At 37.8% G+C, this 11,699-nt stretch overlaps 1 protein-coding gene across 1 annotated transcript in view; it reads left to right on the top strand.

Annotated features, from left to right (window-relative positions):
* The first annotated feature begins 763 nt into the window (after window positions 1-763).
* The window catches only part of sdk (sidekick cell adhesion molecule), a 44,199-nt gene continuing 33,263 nt past the window's right edge, over window positions 764-11,699 (top strand). The window contains 1 exon segment of the mRNA XM_018459241.1: window positions 764-949. Within this exon segment, the coding sequence (XP_018314743.1) occupies window positions 856-949 (94 nt within the window). The 5' untranslated portion in view covers window positions 764-855.

Here is an 11,699-nt window from a genome sequence, read left to right as displayed (position 1 = left end):
CCTCACGGACGTCAGTTCTCGCGTGGAAGAGAGAAGAGCGTGGGAAGAAGCGAGAGAGGGAGAAGAAAGGCACGAGATCGCGAGGAGCGAGGCAGCGAGCTCGTCTTTAAAGAGAAACACGAAGTGTCGACTCGGTGAACGAGCGATCCGAACAAAATACATTCGCGGAGATACGATTTTCATTAACGCGTTCGCCTCGATTACACCTTTTGCATCCCGGATCTTGCGAAGTGAGGACGCGAGTCCAACTATCTTTTGAGTGCAATTCTTCTTAAATTCCCTCGATAGAAGGACTAAAAAGTATCTCTATCTCTCAGTGGAGGCTTGACATTTGAGATTTTTAAGATCATTGGATTTTTATGGTACTGTGACCTGCCTTTGGGAACCAGAAATCAACATTGGAAAAAAGAGAAGAAGAAGAAGAAGAAGAAGAAAGACTAACTCCAATTCTAGTAATTGAAGGCTTACTCTAGCGGCTAATATCCAGCGATAGTGGAGCTTAAGAACCTTCTTGAGCGCACGTTTGTACGCTTCGCGCCTCCTTCGAACGTGATCGAGAGGGAACGGAGGGAGTGAAACAGCATCGCGGCGAGCATCGCGGAATGCGAGTCGCGGTCGCGAGTGTGCGTGTGACGGGGACGCGGCGCGAATCGGCGCGATTGGCGTAGCCCGCACGCTTCCGGAGCCTTTTACGTGCGGCACGGCGCGGCACGGCGCGGCGCGGGCGGCTGCGAGCGGCTGCGAGCGAAGAAGGCAGGTTACGACGGTGGAGAAGAAGGCGACGGACGAAGACGTGGAGGGGGAGAAGGGGAGCTAGGGAGTGAGGTCAACGTCGCGCAACGGCGAGGCAAGAGGATGGAGCAGCGGCCGGCGGCGGCCTCCGCGAGGACGCGCGGCCTTCTCGCCGGTGTCTGCCTCGTCTGGATCATCGGCGGCATCTGCGCCACCGGTAAATCGCGAGTTTTCATTATACTCTCTAAATTCTTTGCAGTCGAATCTCATTCTAAGGAGTAAAACTTGAGTCTGCATGAAGTCTTTGAAAAGAATGGCTCAGTTTTCAATCGTTTATGCTCGTTTCCACCAATGTAGTTTAATTTTAATCTCGGTTTAACTTACTTTTCATCTTTTTCTAGTTTTAAGAATTAGAATAAAGTTAATTTGTATTGGTAAAAATAAGAATCAGATTTCACTCTTCAAAATGAGATTCAGTGTAAGTTTTAGAGAGCACAATATTTTATTTTATTTTATTACATGCTTGCGATAATAAGAATTTTACCGTAACAGGTATAAAACTCGCTGAACAGATAACTTTAACCTACTTGGCGATTAATTCTTATCGCTAATTTGTGTTATTTTATTAGCACGGATAGAAACATCTATTTTGTCGTTTAACATATAGGAAGAATGATTAGATTAAGACATGAATTATATAATCACAGAAATATATAATTATATAATTACAGAAATATTGCAAGAAAGCAATTTTCACTTAATCACCGGTTAAGTTAATCGAAGTTTAGTCGGAGTCATCTATTACTCGTTTCTACCAATGTAGATTGACTTTAATTTCGGTCCAGCTTGCTCTTCATCTTTTTCTACAATAATTCTTAGAATCAGAAAAAGATAAAAAGTGAGTTAAACCGAGATTAAAATTAATTTACGTTGATAGAAATAGACATAACGTCTCTTTTAACCAATACAAATTTATCTTTCTCTAATATTAATATCGATTTAATTTACTCTTTATTCTTTGTCTAATTTTCAGATTAGGAAAAAATTAGATCAAGTAAATTCAGATCAAGTAAGTTAAATCGAGATTAAAGTTAATGTATTATACAATGGTAAAAATGGATTATTTCGCAACTAAAAAACTGTCGGAAGAATCTAGGCGCCGAATAATTTTGCGAATTCTACGTGAAATGTTGTCTACAACGATCTTCGAATGTTTTCATTCAAACACGGAAAAAGAATATTGAAAAGAGGGCAAAGGGAGAGGAGAAAAGAAAATCCACAACTGAGGTCAATGAATTAATTTGAACATCGAGCATCCATCATGTTAGATAGATTTCGAGAGATTCTCAAGTGGCGTACGCGCGATGGTACTACGATATATGTAAATATAATCGGTAGTTAATAAAAAAAAAGGAAAAAATGAAAGAAGGATAGAGAATTTTATCTACTTTTTTAGTAGTTTACTCGCAATGTTCTATCTGAGATTTATTAATCAAGAAACCCAAAGAAACACAAAGGATCGATGTTAGAAGAGATCAAAGAGCAACTTCGAGAAATCTGTGTAACTCGAATAATTTTATCTGGAGACACGGTAATGTCTCGGCGCTAAGCCAATTAGCGCAGCGACATTAAATCTCTACGTGAAAATTTCAAAATTATTTGATGTTTATTTATTGAGGAAAGGAATTTTAAATGACACAGTTAAATAAAAGAGAATAAGGTATTATTAACCGCGATGATTAACGTTATTAAACTGAACGATGCGGTTTAATTTATTTTAACTAGCTATCTGTTTATCTGGTGAAGAGGGATGATATTTGCTAAAAGGGATCGAGATTTATGTATGGAAAGATAATTTAGCTTACGTAAATGCATGAATAACTGTATGCAAACGCGTCGCACGCGCCTCGTACGGTGATTACTTCTCAATAAATGCCGTCCCGCGGCATTCGTTCGAAACCCCTAGCGGATCGTACACGCCAGGGGGAAAAATCTGCGAGATCTTCCCCAGGGCGGTCAAGTGTGCGGCGTAGGAGCGACCCTAATTGAGATTTATTACGACGTTAATCCAGACCAATTGTGCGAACGAAGTTAAACCATTGACCTCTCGTCCCATTTGCAGGGAGATGGCAGGGGGAGACCCAATGGCCATGAGCACGTGCCGCGCATGGGGACAATTCCAAATTAACCCTTTCTATTCATTTTTTACGTTTCCTCTTGCGTTTAGTATGACAGAAGTGTGTGAACAAAAAGTCAAACGTGTGAATGCAAAATATATTTCCCCGACGAACATTGAACATGTCGTGTATCTACCATATGGTGTATCTATATGGCAATTCGAACATAGATTTTAAAGAAAAATGGCAAACTAATGCTAGTTAGTTAATATTAAGTAAAAATGGATCGAGAGAAAATTTTATAAATGAATGAAAGGGTCAGAGGTCTTAGTGCCAAAAATAAAATTTTTGTATAAATTTTTGAACTGGAAATTGTATAAATCTACTAGAAATATTATTAGACAGGAAAAATGAACTCTGAATATGGCATTTTTCACTCACGTGAATTTTTACAATTTCTAGTTTAAGCGTACTGATTATATTCGTCGGTCTTAAAACAATACTAGACTAGTTGTGTAATCACAAATTAAATTGACGAGTAATTTAGTGTTACTGATGCTAATGAGCATCTTTAAAATACTATTTATGTTATATTATTCGATTTGAAACACAGTCCTAGACTGAAGCTGCAAGAATATTACAAATTAAATTGACAATTTAATGTTATTGATGCTAATGAACACATTTAAAACACTGTAAAGGATTTATTGCGAAAAATATTGCTAGCCAGAATTCGAACTTGGATCTTTCTCATTCCATGCGGGCGTCTTGAAGAAAAAAGTTTGAATCCCGTCTGAGATAATATTTTTTGTAATAAATTCTTTACAGATGTTTTAAATATACTCATTAACATCAGTAATATTAAATTGTTTGTCAATTTAACTTGCGACATTTTCATTCCAGCTTCAATCTAGGACTGTTTCGAGTCAAATAATCGGAGTTTGCTTGAACTGGGCGTTGTAAAAATTCACACAAAAGTGTTATTAGGTACTAAGACCCGCCTTAAATATCCTTTTTTATCTCATATATTCATTTATATCTACTAATAGTTAACTATTCCGATTTTATTACGAAAAAGGAACAAATAAAACTTAATTGTTCCCGTCTGTGAATAATTAACTTTATCTCCGAATCTTCGGACATTCGGTCAATTCCAAAAATAGATTTCCGTTTTTAAATACATGGAACTTAAACCTCTATTTCAAATCATTCGAACAATTCGGCGCGCAGTTGAAGCGTATCTTTTCTTTCCAGTCTTAACTCAAAGGTCACCGTTTTAATTTTTCTAGAGAAGGTACAAGAGAAAGAAAAAAAAAATCAAACAATCTTGCTTTTCATTTCGCTTCTGCCACGCGCAACTTCGTAATGAGGACAGGCCCCCCCATTGATTAAATTTCCTTTGGACAACGTCGAGCATTGATACCAGCAGACTGGCAGATAAAGGGAGATAAGAGCCACGAGGAAAGGGATCTCATACTTTTCTACCAAATCGCGCGTTTCTATTTTTTTCCATAAAAATCGAGCGATAACTTTCCATTAGAGAAACTGTCTACTCAACAGCAGTGGCAGTTATACATATAGGAAGCAAAATATCTGTTATTAGATTTAGCAGATGGCTACAAATAATAATAATAATCTTAGGTGCGCATAAATTAAAATTTATAGGACAGATTTCCTTTTGTCGTAAAACATTGAAATATTATAACCATCTTCAACAGCGTAATAACAGTGTAATGATATAAGAAAATAAGAAAAAAGATGAAATAAGACGTTATATTGGTTGCCATGCCATCGCGCTATCGTTATCTGCTGGTAGGCTTCGTGGAAGAAAATGAGAGCCGGTTTGCCGCACGTTTGGCCGATATAAAAAGGGCTTGCGTTTTAACCTGCGTGTGGAAGACAGAGAACATTAGTAGTAGTAACCGTATACACGTACGCGTGTGCATGTACTAGGAAAGGTATCTATCACTGGCGTCAGCTCTACCGTGGCACAATGGAGAACAAGGGCCTTTACCTGGTTCTCGACAAGTCCCTCTGCTCCCTCGCTCATAGAATAGCTCCCACCATTTTCTATAGCCTTCTACTTACTTCATCGAGCGAGTGTACTTTTCTTCGACTAGGTAGGACTATCGAGTGCGAATCCGGGAAGAAAGACTTCCTGGATTAGTCATTCATAAAACCGACGCGTTTCAAAAAGGGCTTAAAAAGCAAGAGATCATTTATTTATCTGCGAATATTTTAGTCTTTTTAAATTGATTTTTTCTTAGCAAAAATGTCGAAAAAAGGTCACCATTTTAAGTCTACGATATATATTTTTTCTGAATGGCTGTTTTAATAAATTACTAGAAATCCTACGTTCTGTGTAGTGCAAATCTAGTAATTTACTTTTATATCACACATACACATAATTTTCCAATTTTTAATATTATCTATCTTTGCAAATAAATCCTCGAACTAAAATTCCATTGAAATAAAAGAACCGAAAATGTTTCTCTTGCTGGAGCTTAGTTTTCGAACAGTCGTGCATTTTTCAATTGTTTAAGTATATCCCGAAGAACGTTATAAAGGCTTTTTTTACAAAGGAAAAATCATCTTAAACTCGATGAAATAATTCTCCAGTTTGAAAGGAATGCGTTTTGCATTAGAGAGATGCTCTGTACAATATTTTTATTGCAGCATAGTTGAGTGTAACGATGGTACATCATCGGCACGACGGACGCAACGATTTCTGCGAGTTGCGACAGCAAAAACTCGGCAAATGACAGAGACCGTCGTTTGCGGCCTTTACCGGTCCCGAGTGGCCTTAGGCCGTTATCCTCTCGGACCCCTGAGCCGCCGCGCCGTTCCGAGCGACCGGATGTGTCGGTCACCTTTTGCTTTTATTGTTCTGTGACCGCGTCATCTTCATTACCGTCATTTTCCTGTCCTTCATGCCGCGGAATCCTCGCCACGTTTCGTACCGCCCGTCTCCTTTCTCATTGAAGCCTAATCGGTTTTCTCCATTTTTCTTCCTATCCTTGAAATCCTTTTTGCCGATTGAAACGTATTGGAGCATCAAGCTTTCTTACCAGAATATCAGAATGTAATAGCAGACAGAAAAGTATAAGCGGAAATGTAGTACTTCAGAAGAATGCGTTGTTCTATTACACTAAAAAAGAAAGAATCAAATTATAGTATAGAGACAAATTGTCATTTTACTGTCAAGTTTTTTTATTCAAGTAATTAGATAAAAGAAAGAACGAATGAATCCACACAGAAATTCGAAGATCTTCCAGCTTGCATCCGATACCTTGTAAAGGAATTTCTCTTCTTTTTTTCGTTTTTCATGTGTTGATAGAAATATTTGATATGAATAACCAAAATTTTATTATATTTGAAACTTTGTTATTCTAATCAAATTTTGATTAGAACAACACAATTTTTAAATTACAACGTAACAAAATTTTAGTAATTCACATGATTGTTCGTACCAAACCTTTTCTCTCAATGCACGAAAAAAGAAAAAAAGAAAAAAAATTCCTCTCAAGAGATATCGGATGCAAGCCGGAAGATCTTCGAATCTTTGACCCACCGTCTCTCGGTCATTACAGCGAATTCTTCATCGGACCCCTCCTTCGCGCGTCGGCCTCTCGAAGGAAAGTTGGAACGATCAGAATGCCGGGGCAACCGAGGGAACCTGCGCCACGCCGTCGCTTCGAGACCGCTATTGTCTCGACCTCGTTACCGTAGTCGCAGGTCTTATCTCTGCCAACGACAAAAAGCAGCAGGCCTCAAGTCGTCACCGTACGCCTCTCCGTAATTCCCATTATTATTCGCCGTGGAACTCGTCGACGCGAGGCGATGCCATAGGACGCGGTAGCCGGTGCACAGGGGCCACTGACCGCTCCCTCTCCTCGGCAAGGCTTTCTCGTCTTTCATGGCTTCTTCTTTTTCTTCTTCTTCTTCATCTTGGTCTTCTCCTTCTTCTCTCTCTGTAACTTCTTCTCGGTTTTATTCTCTTAGGCCTGCTGGGTACTTGTACTCTCTCGGCGTCATAAATAGGAGTTTCTACGGTACGATAGAGAGTTCCATATTCGCATATCTCGTACATTCGCGGCTCGGTTGATTTGCAACAATTTCTCATATTTATTTCTTGTTAAGGCACGCATATTTCTCGGATTTCCACCGTTGCGAATGGCAACGAGTCCTCCAATTGCTCCCGCTTTCGCGGCAAATTGTTTTTTGGTAGCTCGCCAATGTTACATTTCCACAGCTCATTCCCAATATCGTGCCGAGCGTGGCAATCGCGTTCGCCAGCAAATTACCGTGCGGAGACGCAGACCCGCTTTTTTCTCTCGAGTATTGCGTGCCGTGTTATAAGACTACTTGTTTTTGCATTTTAATGTAATTAATTTTTTGTAATATTTAGATAATTAACACGATTTGAAATTTAATAATTAGCAAGGAGAAGATTTAAGCCCGGTTTTATAAGTGTAAGATTAATTTTAATCTCAATTCAACTTACGAGTACTCATCTTTTTCCAATTTTAGAATTCGAAAGTATAAATTGAACCGAGATTAGGTACAGTTAATCTTACATTTATGAAATCGGACTTTAATAATGAGAGGAAGAGATTAATGCAGGACGATAAATCTCTTGCGTGTAGAACATGCAACGTCACGACATAAACACTTTTCGAATAAAACGTAATACCTTCGCACACGGTGGAAAAATTGCGAAACTTGACTTTCCGTTTCTGTCACGCCCACGGAGAAGCAAATTACGTGTCTCTTCGGCCATTATTCGCCCGCGACATTTCCCAGCGTGAGTCGCGTGTGTCGAAGCAAGTGCATCCCGCGCCGTGTCCTTTTCGCGGCACTTCATCTCCCACGTACATTCTTCTTCTTTTCTCCTGTTCCCTTTTGCTCGCGTGTCCGCTATATTTCCTCCGCTATATTTCTTTTGTTCCGCCGCTGACCATGCGGTGGAATCGCGATGAAAAGTGAAAATATCGGTGAACGGAGCGACGCGCATGTTGCACACGCTATGGTTGTCTCGAGTCAGTTGCAACTTGCGCAATGTACCTCGCTTCAAGGTAGTTCCCTATCGGTAACGGAAATTCTCGCTCACCTGAGCGCGAGTGCGAAAGGACATTTGAGACGGCGTAGCGTAACACGGATTGTCTATTCCGCGACACGCAGCATTCTTCAAAATTAATCATCGATCGTTGCGTCACTCTCACCGAGGCGCAATTGTGGCTTGGATGACTGTTGCGCGCAATGCGCGCAACGAATCGCCTTCGTGAAATGAAAATCATGAAAGCTTGATGTTTCCGCGATTTACGTAAGCCTAGTGAATTCTCTACCGAGTGATTTCATTCCTTTCTGTTTCGTTCTGAGCCACGAGCGGACAAAATGAAGGATGTTTACGGCGGAATAAGTGCGAAATCTCTTAAGATAATAAACAAAGAGCTTACGGTGAATTCGGTCATTCGCACTATACTGGATTAGTACACAACATTAAAGGCTGCTTTAATATAAAGTGTATAAAAAACTGCCATAAAGCAAAAATAAGGAATAATGAGAGTACAGCGCGGTTAAAGATGCGAAATTATAGTGTAAAAACTTTTATTACTTTAATGAAAGAAGATGTCATCGCGAATAAGTATAAAGTATTATATATCCAAGCAGAACAATAAGTCATTATAGTATCAAAATGATGTCAAAATGACTCCAAAATATCATTTACGATTCATTTTAACGTCATTTTAACGTTACCGTGACTTGTTGTTCTGCTTGCTTAGGTAAATGCCTCTCTAAATTCTTTGGAGTCCAATTTCACTCTTTTGGAGTGAGATTCACTTCAAAGAATTTAGAGAGACAGTGACATGATATGTAAAATCAACTTTGACAATGAAATTATATATATTCTGTTAAATAACGTAATTTTTTATATATTATTTAATCGTTAAAAAATGTTCATCATTTAAAGTATTTAAATATTTAAAATATTTATATGCTTCTACCTGGTATATTTAATTTTTCTAATTTCATATAGAATAGCTGTTATGCACTAATCTACGTAATGCAAATGGACGAAATTCATTATTATTTAAATTGTGTAGTACTTGGATCCTGAGATGCACTCGCTCGACCTCTTTCTCCTCTCAATTTCCATCCGTTCCACCTGACCGCAGTTTCCTGTTTTGCGCGAGAGGAATTAGCGTGGATACGCTAAATCGTTTCGCGCAATCGCTGGTGTACCTTCGAGCGATTTGTACGTCTTTTCACAAGACGAGTTTCCTTCGCGGCGAGAACAAGATCCGCAATAAGAGCAAGGGAGGAAGAAGGGCAGAAGACGAAGGACGTCACGCGAAGGAAAGGACTGTGAGAAACTGCGCGCTCCTCGGGATGTAACCCAATCTGAGGTTCTTTCAGTAATTCCGAATCTCTTGTCAATTTATACATTCTTCTTAAATGAGCGAAGAAAGCCATATGTTCGGTTAAAGAGGATCTTGGTATTTTTGGTGCTTAAAGCAGCGTCTACAATGAAATTTTAAGACGTAAAATGTAAGCTTTAAACTCTAAGCCATAAGAAATTGATCAATTACAATTGAATATGAGGAGAATACTCGATTATGATTGGTCAATTTCTTACGGCTTAGTACTAAAAGCTTAAGTTTTACGCCTTAAAATCTCATTGTAGACGCTTGATAATTTTATTGTATGAATTTCCAGTTCAAGCAAATTCACACCAAAATATTATTAGACATAAGAAGTCATTTTGACCGAATCTCTTCTTGCCTCTTTCGCATATTTATTGAACATTTCTCCGTCGATTTTCAATTAATATTTTTAAAATTTATTTTAATTTTAATTGGATAATCACAACATATAGAAATGATATTAAGAGAGAGAGAGTCAGATTATTCTTTATACTAATCACATCTTTGCAATCTCTTTTTATCGTAGCTACTTCATCAAACACGTACATCAAATACCAAGAATTTCTTGATGTTGCTAAAGAAATTGACTTTAACGAACGAGGAATATTAGCCTTGGACATCGTACAGTGTGATGTAAGAAAAGAAAAAGAATACACACGGCGTGATGTCGTTCGCACTTCGTAGATGCGCTTTTGTTCTCCACACGATACGTTCACGCAGCGCCCAAGTCACGGTGACGAGGTAAGGTAGGATTTCTTCAAGGCCGTAAAATAGGCCGCTCGGAGATCCTCTGTATAATACGACTTACGGTCGCCGCGTGATCGTCTGGCTACACGCGTGCTGCACGCACGGCTACGCACGGCCAGAAATAAAGTCACGGAGCCGGGTCATGGATCGTTTTTCAAGTGTACATCGCGCTCCAACCGCTGCACTGGGTTCTGTTTAATACGGTTTACATCCATCACCAACTATGCAAATAAATGGAAATTTTTTTAATTCTACACTGTTGACTTTTTATTGAAGAGCCCTCCGTGTTTTTCAATATAAATGTGTACATACATATAACTCCGTCGTTCTTCTGTTGAGAAATGATTTAAACTATTGTACCTACATTATGGTCGCGTTCAGCAGAATGTTTATTTTGTAACTGTTGGAAGTTTTCTTCGCTGAGATAGGATTATTTTTCTAAATCTAAAAGTATAATCCAATCAGCGCAGCGCGAAGAAAACTTCCAACAGTTGCAAAATAAACATTCTGTTGAACGCAACTTATAACAGTTGTAAGTCGTAAAAATCAATCGATTATTCTCCTCACATTGGACTACGATTGGTTAATTTTTACGACTTACGATTATTATAGATTAGACATTAGCGTTGTTTTCGACTGCAGTAGGTTTGAATCGATCCGAGATCGATCGATTCATGACGTCACATGTTTACTTCAATTTTTGCACAAAGAAGAATTTTACTAAAGTATCTACAAATTTAGTTAAATGTAGATCTGAAAATAATTTTGCTGAACCATCAAAATAATTATGTAGAAAACTCGAACATGATGTGCAATGCTACAAAAAATTTTGACATTTTAGCAATCAGTTCGAGTGTCCTACATAATTACTTCGACAGTCTAACAAAACTAATTTTTCAGATCTGTATTTAGCTAAATTTTTAGATGCAAAATTATTCTTACCATGTGATTGACGAATTCATGGTAGGTTAATCAATAGCTGCGTTCAGCAGAAAAAGTAACTTTTCAACTATAAGATTCTTTAATATGATTGCTCTGAGAAAAATGGTCTGGTGTTGGATTAAACATTAATTCTGGTGGAAAATGGACGAATCAGAATTTTCTGATTAAATCTACTAGAATTCTAGTTGAAATAACAAGAATTCGATTGATAGGGGAACCTGGGGTATAATGGTTATAGTTAGATTTTTTCAAGCTTTAAACATATTAAAGATAAATAAATCAACTTTGTTATATATTAAAATATTTTTTGAAGTATTTACTATAAGGAAAACTTAAGTTTTACTGCAAAAGTATAGATTAACAGGACGAAATTATTGTTTTGTGAGAGTGTGTCGTAACCTCACTATGTCATTTATGCAGGGCATAATGGGGCACCACAGAAAACTTGTCTATTTTAAAAAAATTAATATTGAACATTGCTTAAAAGTGACTTAGAACATATAATATAAGTAAAAATACATTGTTTCACTTTTAATTTTTAATTTTTTATTAATAATTCTATATGTGATGCTGAGTGATACATTATACAAGGTATACTATTATTATATTGAACATAAATAAAAATGTTTAAGAAGATAACAAATAAAATAATTCTCATCATTTTTATCTACACTTGCACATGAATCATAAACTCATTTTAAACATAAAATAACACCAGTGCATCATTATGCCTCGA

The sequence above is a fragment of the Mycetomoellerius zeteki genome, unplaced genomic scaffold (genome assembly GCF_001594055.1).
Source record: "Mycetomoellerius zeteki isolate Tzet28-1 unplaced genomic scaffold, Tzet1.0 scaffold81, whole genome shotgun sequence".
Taxonomy (NCBI): domain Eukaryota; kingdom Metazoa; phylum Arthropoda; class Insecta; order Hymenoptera; family Formicidae; genus Mycetomoellerius; species Mycetomoellerius zeteki.
Note: the sequence above shows the minus strand (reverse complement) of the source record. Positions and strands in the feature narration are given on the sequence as shown.